The 23,780-nt window shown below is 35.0% G+C and overlaps 1 protein-coding gene across 1 annotated transcript in view; it reads left to right on the top strand.

Annotated features, from left to right (window-relative positions):
- LOC136040330 (stalled ribosome sensor GCN1-like) overlaps positions 1 to 23,780 on the top strand; it is a gene marked incomplete in the record, with an annotated part of 191,427 nt that overhangs the window by 28,455 nt on the left and 139,192 nt on the right. Inside the window, 4 exon segments of the mRNA XM_065724571.1 lie at positions 3,123 to 3,375; positions 7,747 to 8,025; positions 13,798 to 14,051; positions 18,083 to 18,248. Coding sequence (XP_065580643.1) covers positions 3,123 to 3,375; positions 7,747 to 8,025; positions 13,798 to 14,051; positions 18,083 to 18,248 — 952 coding nt within the window.

Raw genomic sequence — 23,780 nt, 5'->3', positions numbered from 1 at the left:
TATATGTTTTAGAGTTTAATGGGAAAAAGCTTCTGATTTTTGTTCATTTAATCTGGTATTAGGATTTTGTTAATCAATCAATCAGTCAATGATTGATCCGTGCATCAAATTAATCAATAGTTAGAGCACAAGCCATAAAAAGGCTAGAATTATTCTCTACATCAAGCTGAAATACACGAATACTAACAGCTAAATACCAAAAACACCCCCTCTTTATCCACCCTGTTCCTGACCTCTTCTCTGATCCCCTCGCATTAAGATAATCTTCATCCTTTAGTTAAAGAGAAAAAGAAGATTACTAGAATAGAAAGAGGTTACCCCTCCCTCCCCAGCATCGTAATTTGGCCATATATATATATATATATATATATATATATATATATATATATATATATATATATATATATATATATATATATATATATATATATATATATATATATATATATCAAACTTTTGGTACTTGTGTATTATAGCGACCACACTGTTGTTCTGTATCAGTTTTAAAACCGGTTCCTTTCTGTGCACTCTGAGATAATTAGCCTAGCCTCAGTAAGATAAACTACTATGCAGGCATATTTTAATTCAATATCTAATATATAGAGGTGGTTAGGTCTTTAATATGACGCGTTCTGGACGGTCTGCTTTCCATAATTTTCTGTTGTACTTTCTGTAATTTTGTTACTAAAATATTATGTTTTCATCTTATTTTGGTGTATTCCATTATGAGTAACCTATACTTTTGTTGGCTATTAGTAGGTTTTCATTGGCTATTAATAATGTTTTGACTAAAGGCATACCACATTCCCTTTCAAGACCATTTTCAATTCCATCTTGGCCATCTGTTTCAAATTTGAGACCATCTGTATCAAATGTGAACCAATAATAATTTGGAATTCTGATTTTATTCGAGAAATAGTGGTTTCCATTGGCTATCAGTGATGTTGTGACTAAAGGCATAAAATACCACTGTCCCTTCGTCAGCGGAAAATGCCTCTGATTAGTTAAAAGTGATTTCATGAAATCAGTTTCATCCAATCAAAGACCACGCTAGTGTTGGTCCAAATTTGATGCAGATGGTAGGTTTTTAATACCCACCATAAACATGCGCATGCGCTTTACAGTGCACAAGCGCACTGGTGCAGAATAGCGATAGTGGGGGAGGGTATGTTTTTAAAATGACCGTTTTAGGTGTTGATCATGTTCGCCACCCTGTATCTCTTATGCCGGGAAAGAGTTTGAATTTCTGTTCATTTTAAGTTTGAATTATTATATTAATTAGTCCTGTTGGTTATAGAATTGTTATTAGTCCTGTTGGTCTTTAATTGTTGCTTCTTAGAAAATTTTCTTTCTTAAATTTCTGTCTAATTTTCACTTCTTATAAAACTTTCTAGAAAAATTAATAAAAATAAGGAATCAGCATCAATTTTTTATTAGTTAATTTATTTTATTTTGGTTTAAGGCAGTAATAAATTGTTGTCTCACAGTGGTTGTGACAAATTTAACACATTTGCAAGTTCACCATACGTGTCCTCGTTTGCATATGTGTGACTTAGAGCTATAAACAGAGGAATTAGTCTGGAATATTTTCTCTCTTAAATTTCTCTTCAATTTCCACTTCTTAGAACATTTTCTCTCTTAAATTTATCTGTAATTTTTGCTTCTTGGGAAAATTTTCTCTTTTAAATTTCTATCTAATTTTCACTTCTTAGCTGTCTGTGCTTCTAGAAAATTTTCCCTCTTAAATTTCTTTCTAATTTTCGCTTCATAGAAAATTTTCTAGAAAATAAATAAAAAATGAGGCATAAAAACTAATTTGTTTATTAGTTAATTTATTTTGATTTAAGGCAGTAATAAATTATTGTCTCACCGTGATTCTGACAAATTTACCAAGGTGTAAATTTACCCTACATGTCCTCGCTTGCAATATGTGTGACTTGCAGCTATAAATACAGGAATTAGAAAAATTTACAATTAACTTAGTATTTTCTCTCCTAAATTTCTTTCAAATTTTCGCTTCTTAGAAAATTTTCTAGAAAAAAATAAAAATTAATTTATTAGTTAATTTGTTTATTTTGAATTACGGCAATAACAAATTAATGTCTCACAGTGGTTGTGGCAAATAAAACTAGGTCATCAAAGGGTACTTTTTATTGTATGGTTCTTCCTATTTTCATAATTTTTGGGTCATTATATTCCTGGCAAATAAAACTTGGTCATCAGAGGGTGCTTTTCATTGTATGATTCTTCCTATTTTCGTAATTTTTGGGTCATTATATTCCTGGCAAATAAAACTAGGCCATCAGAGGGTGCTTTTCATTGTATGGTTCTTCCTATTTCCACAATTTTTGGGTCATTATATTACTGGATTAGGCGACCTTAACGCCTCAAGAAACTTCTCAAAATTAGCCCTTTTTTGCTTGAAACTCGTGTCTGAAGGTCCTTGGGACAAGAAATACATTCACACTCAAAATGGGGCCAAATAAAACTGTTTTCCAAATGGTATGATGTCTCCCTAATTGAACAAAGATTTTTTTGGATGTCCGACTGACTGAACATATTTCAAACAATAGGGTGTACAAAGCGTGTGGTTCAATCCCGCTTTCTAGGGCTATAATGAGAAAAAGGTTGAGATGGCTAAGGCAGGATCTGGAGATGAAGGATGACAGATTGTCAAAAATCGTCCTTTTTGACCAACCGTCCAGGGTTAAGCGGAAAACAGGTCGTCTCTGGTTGGCGAGGGAGGATGTCGTAAAGAAAGATTTAAGGGAAATGGTAAATTTCTGGGAGCTTTGGGATAGATAGGCTTTGGATAGATAGAGTTGAAGAATGAGCGTGCATAGCTATGCTTGCCTTAGGCGGCTTGGTGCTTCGGTGAGTCGTTGTTTGTAGTAGTAGTATTTTTCACGCTGGGAGTTCAAGATTTGAACTGAAATTCAGATTGGGGGTGTTAGATTTTCACCCAAATCAGAAAAACTCTGAAGCTACGCAAAAGACAATTTCAGATTTAGATTGTGAAGAAAAAAAAAAAAAAGCTGGAATAAACCTAAGTTATACAAGATTCTTCAGTCGCTATGGCTTGAGAACCGGACTGTCCAAATACCCGAATATTCTCTTTTTAGGCATTTTTAATCGAAACATTTGTCAAGGCTGTTATAACAACTAAAACTAAGCCACCGGAGCATGTTTTACAAGTTGCATCCGAATTTTTGAAATATCTGAGTCATGATGAATTTAAGAAGTCAGTGTTGCCAGCTCTACAGAAAGCAATCCTGAGAAATCCTGAAATGATAATGGAGGCGTTTTCTTTTGTTCTTGGTGCCGTCAGTATCGATTTGAGTCAATATGCAGCAGAAATAGGGAAAGCTATTACAGGTAAGTGTGTGCCATAGCTGTTTCTAGCACTAATACTTTGCTTCAAAGTATAAATACAAAGTATAGTATAATACTGTGCTACAAAGTATAATACTGTGCTACAAAGTATAATACTGTGCTACAAAGTATAGCATGACATAAATTAAGAATTCTAAAGATCACCGTGTCAAAGTTTCCACTTCAGTTTAGTTCAGTTCACTTTTATTCTCAGTCGAAAAAGAAGCTCAACCATAAATAACAAAATACAGGTAGAAACATAGGGATTTTTTTCTTAAGAAAGTGGAATTCCAAACTTTACATGAATACTTCGACCGTGTATCCAAGAGCCGCCCCTTGGACACAGGGGGACACAGCATAAAAAGGGGACTCCTTGGACACAGTATAACACAAATGAAATTATAAAAGAGAAACTTGTATTAAAAGACGATCTTTAAAACTATTTTTTTTAACAGCCCTAGCATCATAACTTCAACGAAGTTAAACCTGGACTGATAGATAAAGTGAGGCGAGTCGATGCATTTCATTCAAACGAAATAATAATGATTAAAGTGAGGTTTATCATTATATCATTTTGTCAGCCAATTATTTTTCTTTGATTTGCTTAGACTCTCAGAGCATGCAGAGGAATGCAAGTGAGCTTCAATGAAGAAAAGACTATGGAGAAGATTGCTCTAATGTATCCCCCCAAATGGCCCTCAATTTTTCCAAAAAGATTGCGTGACACCAAAAACTGGATCTGTGTTTTCTGACTCCCAAAATGGTTTGTCTCCAACGGACTAGCAACTGGCTGGGCATGTATATTTGGCCAAAAGAGTCAAACACGGATTAAATTGTAAAGAAATAGACTCTATCAATTCATGAAACCTCAAATAAAAATATATTTTAAGCAATTTCTCTTTTGTAATCATAACAATGAAAATCAAAATTGAAGAAACTTCCCAGAGTTGATATCATTGTATGTTAATAATTAGTCTACTTTCGATATTTCTTTGCGGTAATCTTGAATATTATGGCGATTTCCTTCTCTTTTTGTCGATGTTTTGACAAATGAAAACCTCACTTTTATTTTTTCTTTTATCATTTTTATTTTATCACTTTTATCATTCAAACACTGAAAGCTTATATTGAAAGCGTATCTACCTTTATTTTGTTGTTTTTGATGGAAAGGCAGTGTGGTCTTCGTCGCTAATTACGAAATTCAACTAAGCGTTTAGTGCCCGCTCCAAGAAAAGTATAAAAAACACTTGCGACCGGGCGAGCACATATAACCAGGATTTCCACCATAAACGTAAATAATGTAGAAACTACTGGAGGAGGTCCAATATTAATAAGGAAATACACATGTCTGAAGCTCATTCGAGAGTGCTCAAATTTTAGTTTATTTTTCTTTCCCCTTGGAAAGACTATTGTGGAGGATCTTTGAAGTGGACATACCTCCCTCTTGAGGAACATGAGTATGAGGAGGCTAAGAAACTCTATCAAGCCCAACAAGACAGGAAAGAAAAGGAAGTAAAAATGAAACAAAAAATAATATAGAGAAGCAATTTGACGGGTTTTGAAACTCGCAGTTACTGAACATAGGTGTGCAAACACATAGACACATAGGTGTCTATGTATAGGTGTCATAGGCGCACATAGGTGTGCGCAGTTAAGACACATAGGTGTCTTAAAGGCAATGCGGCTCCATTTATATTTCAAAAGAAAGCCTATGTTCAGTAACATAGGTTACAGTATACATAGACATAGAACATACGTTGTAACATACAACCTTACGCTGTATCATCTGAACGCCAATAAAGGTTTGCCGGTGAGGGGTAACCTCCGGACTTTAACGGTCGACGGTAAAATGAGTACGAATGAAACTGTCGCTGCTACGTGGAAAGAGCAAAAAGGAAAGTTTTTTTTTGTCCTGGATTTGAAGAAGGTTAGGATTAAGTATGTTGCTTTCATGTCTCTCCATGCAGCATCCAACGTGATTGTCAAAGGAATCAAACACATCCTTCTAAACCCAGGTCATACACACCAGGTAGGAGATTCAGAGATCTGACATAAATTTGACAAGTTTTCTGAGACAGTTGACACGCTGTTATTATGTTATAATAAAACAAAAAGAATAAAACATTAGAGACAAAATTTAAACACCTCAAAATATATCACAACTTCAACAGATGAATGTAACAGTCCCTGTGCTCAAAGTTTCCATTGCAGTAATGGTGTTAAGAAACGGAGCTGAAAAGTGTTGAAAGAAGATGACCGTTGAAGCATATTTGAAGCGCCTTGTTCTTTTCACCACCGTTAAGCCCTGTGGTTTGGTGACCGACGGTAAGTGGGTAGGAAAAACAATCTTAAAAACCAGAAGGAAACTGAACCTTTGATTGACTATATTGTTTATTGTGCGACCCAAAATTTTATACTACAACGTAGTGGCACATGTTTTACTACTGCATAATGAAGAGGCGCTTATTTGTTTTAAGGGCTATTTTGCCGACCATAGACATGAATTTTAAAACCAAAAAGTCATTCGACTATCGTATATATAACGTGACATTTTATTTTGCAACACAACGATATATTTTTGGCTTGGGGTTCAAAGATTTTATTTTAACTCGATACGAAGCAAAACCGAACTGAATAGTCCTCCACCAGAAACTTACACGGGGAGGGGGGTCAGTTTCAGACCTTCCCTGAAATCCTGATTAAGTCCAAGTTATAGGGCAATTTTTAATTCAAGTTATCAATTGGTTTGTTATTATTAGCCCTCCTCCCCTCCCAAGAAAAAAAAACGTGCATATGTGCTCGTTGCCAACGCCGGCACGTCGTTCCCTCTGCTTATGGAAAATGTGGCTACCGAAGTGAAATTTTACTTCTCAGAACTTGGATTGAGAGCATGGTTTAAATCATTGTTAGTACTGCTATTACCGTTGCCAATAACAGCTCATTGCAGGTTCAAGCCGCCTGAAGCCAGCATGGCTGCGCACGGTCCTCCTCCGCACCAACCTCTTCAAAGCTTCAATCTTTACGTCCTCCAAAGAACTCCTAGTTCTCTTTAAATCAACCGGGTACGCGTTAAATCCATGGCCTGAGATTTTTTATTTTTGAACTATTAATGGGTTTCTGTGTAAAGTTGGATCACGTAATATATACTTTGCGAAACAGAAAAACAAAGAACGGATTTTTGAATGATATATGATAACTTTGTAAGTTAATATATGTAATGTAAGTTAATATGTAAGTAAATATATGATAACTTTGTAACTTTGATATAATGATAACTTTGTAAGGATTTTCCAAAATGGGGCAATAAGGTATGAGAAGATCTACTTCATTTTAATGGTTAGCAAGTTGATGGCGGTTAGAACGGAATTTGGATGTGATAATAGAGGTATAAAATGCCGAAATTTGACGGCTAAGATTGTCTCTATATGAGAAAAAAAGAAGAAAAACTAAATTTCTAAGTACTCGTGAATAAAAACCAAACTTTAAGAAAAAAATATAGAAAAATGAGCCATCTATAATAACGAAAGTTTCAGTTGTGGATTTTGTCTTTTTTGAATGAAATCTCTACGTCTGTCGCTTCTTCTTCTTCTTTTTAAATTTCTTTTTTTTGTTTTTATTTTATCTGTAGATATTTTTGTATTTCATGTGCTTAATTGATTCATAGTTTAATATGTGAATGTTTTATTTCGTAATCCTCCTGCTTTACGGGTCATAGTCTTTGTGGGATCTCTGTGTGTGTGGTATAAGTTTTTTTTTGTTGAAAATAAATATATTTATCTATCGAAAAAGGAAAAAAAGAATAAGCACTGAAGATGGCTTGGTGGAGGCCCTGACTGAATTTTTGTTTTGTTTTTGTGTTCCCTGGTAGGAAATTGTCCTTGTTGCTTGTTTTGTGTTTTTGTCTCCTTATTGTTTTCCTTTCTTCTTACGTCATGGCCTGTATGGTCTTAGAATATGTTAAAAAATGGCATTAGGGGAAAAGGGTGTACCTTGGTATATAGAGGGTATAAAAGGATATTTCGCCCAGTGTATACGATATGACTGGACGGTTTCTATTAGCTCATACAAGTCCATAAGAGGGAACACTGTAACCACTGGCACCAATTCAATAAAATGTAGGGATTTTTTCCTTTTTTTTTTTAAATAAAAGTTATTTTCAAAATCTAAGGGAGGGATATTTCTTTTATTAAAAAAAAATTACAAAAAGAGTATTTCAAGATAGGGGGACGGGAGGCAATTGCCACTAAGAGGTGCCAATTGCTGTAACTAAGAGGTAGTCATCTTGTTTGGTTCTTGCTAGGTCGCTGTTATGTTCAGATGTTGTATGTATATCCACCATTTTGAAAACATATTTTATTTGTTCTCTTACCTCAGGTCCAATCCATGCAAAAGACGACAAGATTCGTGAAAGTTCAATTAAAGCCATCGAGACGACCGCTCGTCAATGTAGTGACGTGGCGGCAATCAAGAGTTTGGTCAATATCCTTTTTGGCATTCTTGGCGGGTCAGAAGGAAAGCTAACTCTGGCCCTAGAGAAAATTAGCGTGATTCAAGGGATCGGCAAACTGAGCCATCATGGTGTTAGCGGCTCATCTGTTCATGACTTGAGCGTGAATGTGGCCAACCAATTCATTAAAATCTTAACTACAGAAGGTAAGTTGTTATAAAATTAATAGGATCCTATTTAGAACGTTTGCTTTATTTATTTTTATTTTTTACAAGTTCTAGTTCAATTGGGTTTATTATAAAATCAAAAAATAAATTAAGCCTAATAACAGTAGGTTTTTAACGTCCAGATAACGTAATAACGTCCAGAACGTCCTAATAACGTCCGGAACGTAAATCTAGTTCTGGACGCCGAGATCCTTGATCGTTAACTTTTAAACATAATAAGCTGCGTGGTCACTGCTCCTACTCTCAGAAATAGCCATACCTCTCATTTTTTCCAACATAACTACCAATTATCCTCCTGCCCTTTGTCCCAGGGAATGCTGCTTCATCATACCAAAATAAAATTTTAACTTTATTTTTATCTATTTATATTTAAGACATTGTATTTTTTTTGCCATTATTTAACTAATCTTTTCTGATCGGGTATTTACATTATGCTGGTCCGAGATTGGTCGAAATAATGTTTAATTGTAGACGGGAGTTCACCAGCTAGAACTGTAAATACCCGATCAGAAATACCCGACTAGCTTGTAGATACCCGGCCAGCTTGAACATAGAGGTGAAGTATGACTGATGATGCAGCGATTCCTTTGACAAATACTCTTCATTTATGCCAATTAATTTCAAAGATCGTTTATGGATCGAATTGAGCTTCCTCAGGTGAGATTTAAAAGTCTATTGCCAGATCATTGCACAGTATTGTAAATGGGGTTTGATAATAGCGCTGTATAGCAAGACCAGTGTTTCTTGCGGCAAAGTGTCCTTTAGTTTCTTTATTATTCCACAACTCCGGGAAAATCTTCAGCTCTACTACTTGAATGTGATGCAGGAATGACAGGTTCTCATCAAGCAGAACTCCCTGGTGTTTTGCAAAACAATTTTCTGGCCGACTGATCAAACCTCTGGATATTTCGATACCACATATTTTCGGATGGACACTTCTGACCCGGTCAGAGTTCAATTTACGCAAAGCTAAGATAAATGATTTCACTGGAACAATATAATACAAGATTTATCAGGTCAGTTAGAGTCCATCCAGAGATATGTCTCCTCGAGAACAATCCTGAGCTTTGAAATGATCGCTGTTTTATCTCTTTCACAGCAGTCTTGTGTGGCATCATCTGCAAAAGTGACAAGCTCATCATCATCTACAGGGTCAAAAGAAGCTTCATCGTGATAAAGTTATAGCAGTGAAGAATAGTGCATTCTGGGTTTAATATGCTACTCAGATCACGTGAATCAGGAACTATAGTGGTCCTAATATTGACCCTTGGGGGACACCGCAATTGACGAATAAATTAAGTCCTGGATCTTCTCCCAGCGGTCCCTCAAGTACGATCTGAACTAATCCAGAGTTTTGCCTCTTATTCAGGTGATACATTTTCCAAGGAGAACAGGGTGGTACATACTATCAAATGCTTTTCTAATATCAATCAGGACCGCTGCAGGTAGAAGGCAAGAATCCAGAACTTTGTTGATCCATGAAGTTCAAACCGGTAGTGCATCTTGGGTGGAGTGTCCTGGTCTAAACCCAAACTGAGTATTAAGAAACCCTTTTTCTCCATAAACTGGAGTTGCTGCTGCTGCATTGGTTTTTCAAAAACTGAAAGAATGGAAATAGGTCTATAATTCGCAGAATCAGCTCGAGAACCTTTGTGCAAAGGAACTTTTTTAGCTGTTTTGGGAAGGTACTTTTTGCAGAGACAAATTGATCAGGTAAGTAAAAGGCTCTATGATTGTAGAAGCAACTGCTTTTAACACATTGGTGTGTACTCGGTCGAATCCAAAAGCAGAGTTTCCTCTTAGATTTTGTATAATCGACAGAATTTTAGGTGGAGAGACAGGAATGAGAGCCATTGGCTTGGTGCATGCTGGGACTAGGTAATCTTTAAGACCCTTCGTGGAACCTTTTTTTACACCCCTGAAACAAATGATCCCAGTGCATTTGCAACATTTTCTGGCCCCGATGTAGTTTCCCCATTTACAGGTCATTTCAAAGGAAGCTCAGGTGGGGTGCTGCAGGGACGTAGTAAAGACTCTACAACCTTCCATACCTTCCGTGAGTCTTCCACACTTTCAGATATTGTTCCAGTGAAATCATTTATCTTAGCTTTGCGTAAAATTGATCAAGGCATTTCTTATTTTTTTATATATTTGTCTAGCGTCGCTATGCAAGGTTTATTTACGTCATTAGTCCAAAGCTTATTTTTCTTGTTAATGCACTGGAGCAGTCCAGGACTAATCCAAGGACTGATGGATTGATTTTTCTGTCCAGTGTTCCTTATATGCTTTTTGGATCTGCGATCGGTACTCATGTGAAGCCTAGGAAAGCTAACTCTGGCCTTGGAGAAAAGTGATTCTATATATACCATATGAAGCTTAGGAAAAGTACTTTTTGACAAAAAATGATAGTAAATATGTTATGTGGAGCCTAGAAAAGCTAACTCTTGCCTTGGAGAAAAGTGATTCTTAATATGCCATATGAAGCTTAGGAAAGGTAGATTTGACAAAAAATAAAAGTAAACATGTTATGTGGAGCCTAGGAAAGCTAATTCTGGCCTAAGAGAAAAGTGATTCTTAATGTACCATGTGAAGCTTAGGAGAAGTATTTTTTGACAAAAAATGATCGTAAACATGTTATGTGAAGCCTAGAAAAGCTAATTCTGGCTCAGGACACAAGTAATATTGTCTCTTGAGCAGCTTAGGAGCAAAAAGAAGCTGAGGAAAGGTAGTTTTTGACAAAAAATGATAGTAAATATGTCATGTGAAGCTTAGGAAAGCTAACTCCGGCTGAGGAGAAAAATATATATTAAATATAGCATGTGAAGCTTAGGAAAAGTAGTTTTTGACAAAAAAAAGATTGTAAACATGCCATGTGAAGCCTAGGCAACTAAGTCTGGCTCAAGAGAAAATTAGAATGATTCACAGAATTGGCAAACTGGGTCATCGTGGCGTTAGTGGCTCGTCTGTTCATGACGTGGAGGGGTGTGTGGCAAACCTCTTCATAAAGGACTTAACTATAGAAGAAAAGTTGGTGTAAAAGGTTTTTGTTAAAAAAAAATTCAGTTTGTGAAGTTTACTAGGGGTAGGTAGTAAAGTTATAAAGAAGTTAAAGGAAGTTTACGAGGGTCAGGAAGTTTACTAGGGTCAGGACTCTTTACTAGGCTCCCTAGTAAAGGGCCGTAGACCCTAAAAGTTGTAGACAGGTCATTTCAAGTAGAGTCTTCAATAATTTTATGAAATGATTAGTCCCTTAAGGATCGTTAATTTTTCTTAATGTAAGAAAATGAAAAATAGTCCCATTTAAATGCATAAAAAAACACCTGGAAGTAAGCTTTATTATAAAAAATAGTGCTTAGGAAAAATAAAAAAAAATCTAAAGAACAATGTGGACAAGCTATAAAATTTAGTTTATTTATTAATCTAGGTAAACTTTGTGTCCACAATAAATGGTTTACCAATTCTTTTAGGGTAATAAAAAAAATAGGGCAATAAGCAATTTTTTTAGGGCAATAAAGCAATAAAAAATAATTAAAATAGTTGAAGCTACAGTGATGGAAGTGATCAAGTTCTGAACCATGGGCGCTGCGAAAGACGGAGAAGTATCTATTATGTGTTTTTTTGAGGAATCGTCTACGTATTGTCTTAGGTACGCATCTTGCTGACAGTATTTCAAACACGGAATCAAAGTCCTGATTTTCAAGCTAATATAAATTTTTGCTATTGTTATTTTAAGCTTTATCGTCTGTTTTATTTTCCGCTACAAAACAGGAAGCTTCGCTATAAGAATTCCGGCTGAAGGCCTCCACTAAGACCTGCACTAAGGCCTGCGCTCAGAAAAGTGAAGGTCAATGCTATTGATCAAAAGCTAGGGGAATAATACAGTACGGGGAGAGAGGTTAAGCTTTTTAGATGCTCAGAAAATCAGGGTTACTCGCCGTAAGTTAGCTTACACCCTCTCAAGCGACGTTCTGACAGAACATGTCAAATGAACCATTGACATGAACGATCTAGCCACTTCACTGAAACCTACTTTCTATCCAAAGTTCAATCGGCAAAAACCAATTGCCCCAGCTTTCAACAGGACACACGATAATAACAAAACTTAGTCCCAGGTTTTGTAGAAAATGGAGTGGCAAAAACGGGTTTAAAAATGGACTTGGGAAAACGTGTTCTTGAAACTCTATATCTTCATCTCTTTTTCCTCTTTAAAAATATAAAACTTACTTTTTTTGTGATTTGTCAATTCTCATCACCTATATTTAGTAAACGAAGGTAATCTGATTCTGCTTGGCGTATTTATAGGTGTTTTAGCGAAAAAATTGCTATTCTAATATGTAAAAATGATATTTTTAACATTTCTTTGTTTTAATTTGTCATTTATAAGTTTACTATTTCTAGTGAATGAAGGTTCCCTTCATTTTTCTCTGTGTGTTTTTCAAGTATTCATTAATATTTCAGCCGACAATATTAATAATCAAATTTTAACAATCTATTTTAACAATCAAAATTGTCATTTTCTCGTTTTTATGTTTTAATTTTCTTATTTATTAGTCCTCTATTTTTAGTGCATGAAGGTACCTTCGATTTTTCTAGCTTTATTCTTAAAGTATTTACTAGTATTTCAGCCATAACGTGCTGCTATTTTAACAAACAAAAGTGACGTTTTCCCCCTTTTTTTCTGTTTTATTTTTATATATTGGTCCTCTATTTCAAGTGCATGAAGGTACCCTTGATTTTTCTAGGTTTATTTTTAAATTATTTATTAGTATTTTAGCCGAAACATACTACTATTTAAACAACTAAAGGTTTTGTTTCCCCCTTTTTTCTGTTTTATTTTCATATATTGGTCCTCTATTTCCAGTGCATGAAGGTACCCTTGATTTTTCTAGGTTTATTTTTCAGTTATTTATTAGTATTTTAGCCGAAACATACTACTATTTAAACAACTAAAAGTTTTGTTTCCCCCTTTTTTTCTGTTTTATTTTTATTTATTAGTCCTCTACTTCTAGTGCATGAAGGTGCCCTTGATTTTACTAGGCGTATTTTTCAAGTATTTATAAGTATTTTAGCTAAAAAATGTTGCTATTTTAAATTTAAAAATGTCGTTTTCCCGCTTTTTGTGTTTCAATTGTTCATTTATTAGTCCTCTGTTTTTAGTGCATGAAGGTACCCTTGATTTTTCTAGGTTTATTTTTAAATTATTTATTAGTATTTTAGCTGAAACATACTGCTATTTAAACAACTAAAAGTTTTGTTTCCCCCTTTTTTTCTGTTTTGTTTTTATTTATTGGTCCTCTATTTCTAGTGCATGAAGATACCCTTGATTTTACTAGGCGTATTTTTCAAGTATTTATAAGTATTTTAGCCGAAAAATGCTGCTATTTTAACATTTAAAAATGTCATTTTTCCGCTTTTTGTGTTTTAATTGTTCATTTATTTGTCCTCTGTTTTTAGTGCATGAAGGTACCCTTGATTTTTCTAGGTTTATTTTTAAGTTATTTATTAGTATCTTAGCCGAAACATACTACTATTTAAACAACTAAAAGTTTTGTTTCCCCCTTTTTTTCTGTTTTATTTTTATTTATTAGTCCTCTACTTCTAGTGCATGAAGGTGCCCTTGATTTTACTAGGCGTATTTTTCAAGTATTTATAAGTATTTTAGCTAAAAAATGTTGCTATTTTAACATTTAAAAATGTCGTTTTCCCGCTTTTTGTGTTTTAATTGTTCATTTATTAGTCCTCTGTTTTTAGTGCATGAAGGAACCTTGATTGAAGCTCTAAATGCCTTATCAAATTGGACTGCACGCTTTAGTGACTTGATTCCCAATAGTTTAATAGAAACATTCAAGAAAGGCGTGGCTATGAAGACAGCCACAGCACCTGTGAGAACGGCTTACTTTATTTGTATGGAAAAGAGTTTTCATGGAAACGGACTAGTGCAAGGGGGTGAAGTAGTGGCAACTCTGTTGAAGGGTATTGAAAGAGCAGCAGCTCAGCCTGGACAGGTTTGTAGGCCCCTCCTCTCTATTTTTGTATTTTATTTTCTTAATTTTTGATTTTGGAATGTCGCTCCTTGTGGCTGAATAGCATTTCGAGAGATAGATACAAAAAATGGTATTTCCCTAGAGAGCTAACTGAAGAGAAATAAGCACGTTAAGAAAAGAATTCTTACTCCATAATATGCGTAATAATCATATTTGTCACATTTTATTTGCAGCCCCGCTATACTTCACCCCCCCCCTATGGGAAAATAGCCCAAATGGTATATTTCATATCTTAAGACAAAAATTCTTACTTCATTATATGCAAAATAACGATGTTTAACACATTTTGCTTGCAACCCTGCTATACTTTACCCCCCCACTAATGGGTAAATAGCCCAAATTGTATATTTCATATCTTAAGACAATAATTCATACTTCATGATATGCAGAATAACGATATTTAACACATTTTGCTTGCAGCCCCGCTATACTTCCCCCCTCTAATGGGCAAATAGCCCAAATTATATATTTCCTATCTTAAGACAACGATTCTTACTTCATGATATGCAGAATAACCATATTTAACACATTTTGCTTGCATCCCCGCCATACTTTACCCCCCCTCTCTAATGGGCAAATTAATAGTCCAAATTATATATTTCATATCTTAAGACAATGAATCTTACTTCATGATATTTAGGATAACGATATTTAACACATTTTGCTTGCAACCCCGCTATACTCTACCCCCCCCCCTAATGGGCAAATAGCCCAAATTATATATATCCTATCTTAAGACAAAAATTCTTACTTCGTGATATGCAGAATAACGATATTTAACACATTTTGCTTGCAGCCCCGCTATAATTCACCCCTGCCCCCTAACGGACAAATAGAACAAATTATATATTTCCTATATTAAGACAATAATTCTTGCTTCATGATATGCCGAGTAATCATATTTAACACATTTTGCTTGAACCACCGCTATACTTATATCTCCCCCCCTAAGGGGCAAATTTATAGCCCAAATTGTATATTTTCTATCTTAAGGAAACAGTTCTTATTTCATTATATGCAGAATAATTATATTTAACACATTTCGCTTGAAGCATCGCTATACTTATACCCCCCCCCCTATTGGGCAAAGCTGTAGCCAAAATTGTATATTTCCTGCCTTAAGAGAATAATTCTTACTTCATGATATGCAGAATAACGATATTTAACACATTTTGCTTGCAATCCCGGTATACTTTACCCCCCCCCCCTAATGGGCAAATTTATAGCCCAAATTAATTTCCTATTTTAAGAAAGCAATTCTTATTTCATGATATGCAAAATGGCTGTAACGTATAGCAAAGTTGCGTGCAAAATGTGATAACCATGATCATTCTGCATATTATGAAGTAAGAATTGTTCTCTTGACATGTTTACTTCCCTCCAGTTACTTCTCTAAGCAAATACCAAATTAATTAAGGTACCGTTAACAAAGACAAAAAAAAACAACAACAATAAAATTTGCTGGGGGTTGGAATATTGAACACTCCGTTGAAGGGTGTTAAAAAGCAGCAACTCAGAAAAGACAGGTTATCAGGGGCGGTTCTGGTATCTCTCGCACCCGAGGCAAAATCTTGATTACCGCCTGTTTCCTGTCTCCCAAAAATTTTCAGGCCAAATTTTTTAAAAAAAATTCATTTTTATAACAAACTTTTCTGATATCTAAATCGGACTTTTCTTACTTTAGCCATTGCAAAATTATTAACTCTCTTGCCAAAATTGATTACTTCTAACTCTTAGTATTCTATGCTCATTAACGCTAAATCAGCTACTAGTTAGTTATTACATAAAAAAACTAGTTTTTTTAACCGAAAGTAAGGAGCGACATTAAAACTTAAAACGAACAGAAATTACTCCGTATATGAAATGGGTTGTCCCCTCTGCAATCCCTCGCTCTTTACGCTAAAGCTTTTAATTGTTTTAAAAAGCAGAATTCTGGCAAAGAGTAAAACTTTAGCGTAGACATAGTTCATCAAAATGATGCATATAAAGAGGGATAGAACACAACCCTGCTTTGCTCTTGATTTAATACGAAACTACCTGCTAACCTCATTTCCTACCTAGACCGCAGAAGTGTTATTCTCGTACATAGCACTAATCACTTTAATGTATTTGTCTGGTATACCATATAAGGATAAGACATTTGCTAAAGCTTTTCTATCAAGAGAATCGGACGCTTGCTCATAATCTATAAAACTGAGGACCAAAGGTGTTTGACAACTAAGGCACTTCTCAATTATGAACCCATGAGTGAAAATTTGGTTGACATATCCTCCAACCTTTTTGTAAAACTGCGCTGTTCTTCTCTTATAATTTTGTCTACAACTTATCTCAGTCTAAAAAGTATCAGGTTACTAAGTAATTTGCTACCTGCAGAGACCAGACTAATGCCTCGATAATTACGACACTCTCTCTTATCACCTTTTTTTTTTACAGTGGTTTAATTTAGGTTTCCCTAAAATCGTTAGGTACTTCCCCTTTTTCAAAAATCATATTCATAATATTTAGTAGCTTATTATTAACCTCAGAGCCGCCATATTTAATGAGCACACTTACCACACATTTAGCACCTGGAACCGCCATATTTAATGAGCCGCCATATTTAATCAGAGCCGCCATATTTAATGAGCACACTTACCCCACATTTAGCACCTGGAACCTTGTTACTTTTTTAATCCTATTAGGGCTGTCGCTAATTCTTTCTAACAAAACAAATCTTCCTTTACGTCCAAGGTATTACAAACTTTTTCACTTTCTTCTACATCTTTTCCTGCAACTCTATCTCGGTTTACTACAACTTCGAAATGTTCTGCCCATCTCTCTGTAGTTCTTGCCTTATCACTAATTGTGGCCCGTTCCTATCGTTTAACTAACCTCGTTCCTATCCTACCGTTCTTACCGTATAACCTACGGTTCCTATCGTTTATTTTTTACCCCGGAGCCACCATATTTAAGAAGCTCATTTACCACATTATCAACACCAGGAACCATATTATTTCTTAGCCCTTTTAGTATTGCCGCTAATTCTTCCTCACAAAACAAATCTTCCGTCACACCCAAGGTATCACAAACTTTACTATTTTCCTCTATATCTTTTCCTGCAACTGTATCTCAGTTTACCGTATGCTCAAAATGGTCCACCCACCTTTCTTTAACTTTTTCCTTATCACTAATTGTGCCCCATTCCTATCTTTAACTGGGACTAGTCCGGATTGACTACTCCCTTTCAATTTATTAACATGCCAGTATTATATTTTATTATTATGCCGTCTAGCTGCATCTTCCAGATCCTCGGCATTTTTATCCATGGCCTCCAATTTAGACCTCCTTAGTTCATAAGTTAATGCTTTCTCCCCTTTCTTTACATTCTTTTTTTTCATATGATTTTTTTCATATGATGTGGTATGATATTTATGTTTTTTTTCATATGATATGAACAAAAATTATGTGATAATGATATGATAAGAATGATTTGACAATATAATATGGTAATGTTATAATATAATATTATGTTATAATATAATAATGTTATAATGTAATATGATAATATGATAATATAATAATAACATAATATGATACTATAAATATGATAATATAAATATATGAAAAATAATATGAAATAATATGAAAAATATGAGAATATGATAATATAAATGTAATAATAATATAATATGATAATATAATGATAATATAATATGATAATATAAATATATGAAACATAATATGAAACAATGTGAAAAATATATGAAAAATATAAGAATATGATAATGTAAATGTAATAATAACATAATATGGCATGATAAAAATGATAATAACGATAAGAATGATATGATATGAAATTTTTTTTTCATATGACATGATATTTTGCTATTATGCCGTCTAGCTGCATCTTCTTGATCCTCGGTAATTTTATCCCTGGCCTGCATTTCAGGCCATTATTATTTAGTCACAGTAATTGTTATTGATAATAATTATAATTAAATTGATTATTTTAGGTCCCTGTTGTAACGGAAGGAGTTGTTTCCGCGTATTTGTTGCTCAAGCTCGCTGCCACTGACCCAAAAGTTGAGTCTCAAGCAGGTGCTCTGTGGCCGTTGATTGCTGATCCAGAAAAATGTGTATTTTTCGCTGAAAAGTTTTTGTCGTCCGCAACTGAAGAGGGTAAGCTTATGACTTCTGCATTTATGAGCTCTGGTTTTACCATTTTCTTTAACAAAAACAAGCATTGACGTGAAACTGAGGTGTTTTCACGAAAATCTCCGTAAGAAACTCCGCCAGAATCTTCGTAAAGGAAACCTTTTTGAAATACTAAATAAAGTAAGGAGCTGAAAGTAAGTCCTTAATTATAATCCTAATAAGGGCTTATGACAGATTTGCCTCTCACTCAATCGGACTGTCTATCTTGGCTTTTTCTAAAATTAGCCATGGCCTGAGGCCCACGACTACTTTATTTTGATCTCAAATTCTGATCTGATTCTCAGCTATGAATAGACCTATGAGGGTTCCCGGGGGCAAAATAAAGTTTTGATTTTTATGTTCCTGATACTTAATACTTAAATATACCTCCAGTCTAGAAGTACACATCTAAGATAGATTAGTGGCTTTTGCACCAGCATTGGACTAAAGTGACCAAGAACCACCACGTACCCTACTCTTATTGTCTTTTTGACAGGAGAAAGAGATGTACTCCTACTACTACTACTAATAACTCACTGCAGCACCAAGCCGCCTGAGGCCAACACAGCTACGCATGCTACTCCTCCAACATAATCTATTCAAGGCCTCCCTCTTTACACCCTCCCAGGAAGTTCCCATTTCCTTTAAATCTTTATTTATGACATCCTCCCAACCCAGACGAGGACGACCTGCTTTCCGTGTAGCCCCAGACGGTTGGCCAAAAAGGACAATCTTCGGCAATCTGTCATCCTTCATCCGCAGAACGTGGCCTAGCCATCTCAACTTTTCTTTCATTATAGCCCTAGAAAGCGGGATTGAACCACACTTTTCGTACAACATACTTTTTGTACATACATACATACAATCCGTAGGCAATTTCTCTGGAAAACATCTAGTAAATTTTCATCTGGTTTTCGGAGCGCCCATGCTTCAGAGCCATATTTGACTACTGTCATCACTGTAGCTTCCAATATTCTTATTTTGGTTTGCAGACTTATCTTTCTATTCTTGCAAACTTTTTTTTAACTATGAAAAAACACCCTGAGCCTTAGCTATTCTACTTTTAACATCTTCACTGCTCCCACCGTCTTTACTAATAATACTACCAAGGTAAGTGAAGCTCCCAACCTGATCAATCTTTTCGTTACCCAGTATCACCTTTCCATCTTAACTTATTCCTAGCCTTAGTGATTTAGTCTTCTTAACCTAAGTTTTCAAGCCTATTCTAGCACCCTGAACTCGCAAAACCCCTAAAACTCATTCATCTTGTTCACACTTTCATCTAATATGCTTAAATCATCAGCATAATCTAAGTCCAGGAGCGTTTTTCCTCCCCATTTGATTCCGTGGTCTTCAATTGCCTTTCATGTGCTCCTTAAGACGAAGTCGATCAAAGTGATCCATATAAAGGGCGATAGAACACAAACATGCTTAACTCCTGATAATAATACAAAACCAGTTGCTAACCTCATTTCCTATCTTAACCACATCAGTATTATTCTCATACATAGCACAGATCATCTTAATGTATTTTTCTGGTATACCATATAAGGATAAGACCTTTGCTAACTCTCTTCTATCAATAGAATCGAAAGCTTGCTCATAATCGATAAAACTGAGGACCAAAGGTGTTTGAAAACGGAGAGGCTTCTCAATTATTAACCTAACAGTGAAAACTTGGTCGATATATCCTCTACCTTTTCTAAAACCGCACAGTTCTTCCCTTAAAACTTTGTCTACAGCATCTCTCAGTCTAAAAGGTATAATATTACTAAGTAATTTGCTACCTGTAGAGACCAGACTAATGCCTCGGTAATTACGACACTCACTCTTGTCACCTTTTTTATACAGTGGTTTAATTAAGGTTTTCCTAAAATCATTAGCTACTTCCCCTTTTTCAAAAATCATATTCATAATCTTCAGTAGCTTATTCCTAACCTCAGAGCCACCATATTTAAGAAACTCATTTATCACACTATCAGCACATTGAGTCTTATTAATTTTTAATCCTTTTTGTACTGTTCTTAATTTTTCCTCACAAAACAAATCGACCTTCACATCCAAGGTAACACAAACTTTTTCATTTTTATCTATATCTTTTCCTGCAACTGTATCTCGGTTTAGCACATTCTCAAAATGTTCTACCCATCTTTCTTTAACTTTTTCCTTATCACTAATTGTGGCCCCATTCCTATCTTTAACTGGGACTAGTCCGGATTGACTACTCCCTTTCTATTTATTAATATGCCAGTATTATATTTTATTATTATCTAGCTGCATCTTCCAGATCCTCAGCAATTTTATCCATGGCCTCCACTTCACATCTTCTTGGTTCATATTCTAATGCTTTCTCCACTTTCTTTACATTCCTTTTGTTTTCATACGACCTATCACTCAGACAATTCTTGTACAAACCCTTTCTACTCACTATTAAACATAAAGCGTTTTCACTAATATTCCTAGTTGCTGTCTTAGCACTCTTCCCTAAGACACCATCAGCAACTTCACAAATTGTTTTTCTAAAATTATTCCATCCATCTTCCACATTGTCAAATTTTAAACTCTGAAGTTTAGTATTCAACTGTTCCTTGAAAGGTTTTTCTCAAATTTTCAGCCTGGAGTTTACCAACATCATAAATTTCTGGGAGGTAGTTACCCTTCCGAAATTTCAGCTTTAAATTAACCTTAAAAACTACAGATGTTGATCTTTATTTTTAATATCAATAACAGCACTCCTATACACCCTAGTATCTTGTATTGATCCTGCTAGTCTTTGGTTTACAATAACATAATCAATAAGGTTTGCTGTCTTACCATCACGTGAATACCATGTCAACTTATGGGCCATTTCGTGACCAAACACAGTATTGGGTAAAACTAATTACTGTTTTCTTTTCCTACACCAAATTTACCTAGGCTAGGATACCATCTATCCCTATTTCTACCAACCTGGGCGTTAAAATCTCCTAGCAAATACACCCTATTTCTACCTGGTAACCTGTCTATTTGCTCCTGTAACTGTAAGTTAAATTCATCTGAGTCACTAGTATCTCCATCAGTTGGTTCAACAGGGGCATATACTACTGTAACTGACGGTTTTGGGTGATTAGGGAAAAAATCATTATTTTGTAGTTCTGGAACTGTATAGAATGTAACTTTTGTTTATTTGTTTTTATTTTCGTTTTTCTCTATTTCTTGTTGTGGTGTTCGCACCAGCATCCGACTAAAGTGACCAAAAACCACCATACCCCAAAGCTATTTAGCAGCCTCCAAAGTAACAATTTGTGTTGCGACTTTCTATCGCACCTTCAGAATAAAATAAAAGCAGCAGCCTAGTATCCAAATGTACGAATTAAAATCTCGTTTATCTTTTCCTAAAAGACGTCTTTTTCTTTTAGCCATACTGTCGAAGTATTATCACCATAATGGAAGGTCCTGTTATATAGAATATTGAAATAACACTTGTACAGACTTCCAGGCCTGCACTATACATCTAAGATAGCTTGTGGCTTTTGCACCAGCATTTGACTAAAGTGACCAAAAACCACAATGTCATTTACCCTACTCGTACTAACTCCCTCGTTAGTACCTCGCTCTTTACACTAAAGCTTAAATTTTGTCCCAATTCATTAAGAATGACCCCTGAATCACAAAAGCTGTAGAATAAATAGTTGAGATTACTAAAAATACTTTAGCGTAAAGAGCGAGGTATTAAGAGGAGGTGAGCCCCTCATATGCGTAATAATTTCTGTTCGTTTTATTTTTAATGCTGCTCCTTACTTCTAGTTGAAAAAACTTTTTCATATTTATTTTTTTATTGTTTTTTTATCAAATAATGCTAGAAAATCCTGCGCTCCCTTCATGGAAATTTTAACCTATTGTTTTTAACCTATTGTCTTTTTGACAGGGCAAAATTATTCAGCTGGTTCCTAAGTAACAACTTATGCTGCGACTTTCTATGGCACCTTCAGAATAAAATAAATACAGTAGCCTAGCATCCAAATGTACGAATTAAAATCTCTTTTCTTAAAGACGCTTTTTTCTTTTAGCTATACTGTTGTTGTATTACCACTATAATAGAATGTCCTGTTATATAAAAAAAAGGATAAAGATCCTCCAGATCCATTGCTAGCTCATAGGGCGTCGAATTGACGTTTGAGTTGCTGGGTGTTTTTTACAGGGAGAAGTAGCAAGCTTGTCGCCCAACCTTGCTGTGGCGGGGATCGAACCCTGGGCCCAGTATTGCCAAGCAGACCATCAGTCAACTATGCTACAACAGGTTTCGGTTGTAGAGAATATCAAATTAACACTTTTACAGATTTCCAGGCCTTCACTGACTTCCAAGCATCTAGATAGCTTGTGGCTTCTGCACCAGCATCTGCCAATTGCAACTAAATACCTCCGCATCCTTAACAGTACTCTTGTTGTCTGTGTGACAAGGCAAAGCAATTCAGTGTCCTCCAAAGTGGTAACTTACAGTGCTACTTTCTTTGACAACTTCAGGCTACAATAAAAGTACAAGAAAATTTAGCATATAAAACTACTGAATTTTTTTTTCTTGATGACCTTTTTTAGTTTTAGCTTTACCATTGGTGTCTTTTTGACTTGTCTGTTTGACACAAATTCATAACTGTCTGAAGAGGCAATGTTATACTTACTTTCTGTGGCAGATTCAACGTAAAATAAAAGTAATTAATATCTCTGTGGCATCAAAGCAACTAAAAATCTAGCTAAAATCCAAAGATAAATATTTCTTCGATCTTTTTCTCAATGACACTTTTTTTGTTGTAGCTTCACCATTGTTGTCTGTTTGACAATAATTCATATATATCACAGGTGGCAACCTTTGTTGCTAAATTATGTTGCAATCTCAATGTAAAATAAAAGTAACTAATGTCTCTGTGGCAGCTTCAGTGTAAAATAAAAGCAACCAAAAATCTAGCTAAACTCCAAAGATAAGTATTTCTTCGATCTTTTTCTCAATGACACTTTTTTGCTGTAGCTTCACCATTGTTGTATGTTCGACAATAATTCATAAATGTCAAAAGTGGCTACATTTGTTGCTTCTTTCTGTGGCAGCTTCAATTTAATCCAGATTTATCCAAAGTGGCAACCTTTGTTGCTAAATTCTGTTGTAATCTAAATGTAAAATAAAAGCAACTAATATCTCTGTGGCATCTTCAATGTAAAATAAAAGCAACTAAAAATCTAGCTAAAATCCAAAGATAAATATTTCTTCACTTTTATTCTCAATGACACTTTTTTGTTGTAGCTTCCCCGTTGTTGTCTGTTTGACAATAACTTTCAAAAGTGGTTACATTTGTTGCTTCTTTCTGTGGCAGCTTCAATTTAATCCAGATCTATCCAAAGTTGCAACCTTTGTTGCTAAATTCTGTTGCAATCTCAATGTAAAAGAAAAGTAACTAATGTCTCTGTGGCAGCTTCAATGTAAAATAAAAGCAACTAAAAATCTAGCTAAACTCCAAAAGCCGTCCTGGCAGAGTGGGTTGGTGCGTT

This window comes from Artemia franciscana, chromosome 20 (genome assembly GCF_032884065.1).
Source record: "Artemia franciscana chromosome 20, ASM3288406v1, whole genome shotgun sequence".
Lineage (NCBI taxonomy): Eukaryota > Metazoa > Arthropoda > Branchiopoda > Anostraca > Artemiidae > Artemia > Artemia franciscana.
The sequence above is the reverse complement of the archived record's forward strand: the minus strand, read 5'-3'. Positions and strand labels throughout refer to the sequence as shown.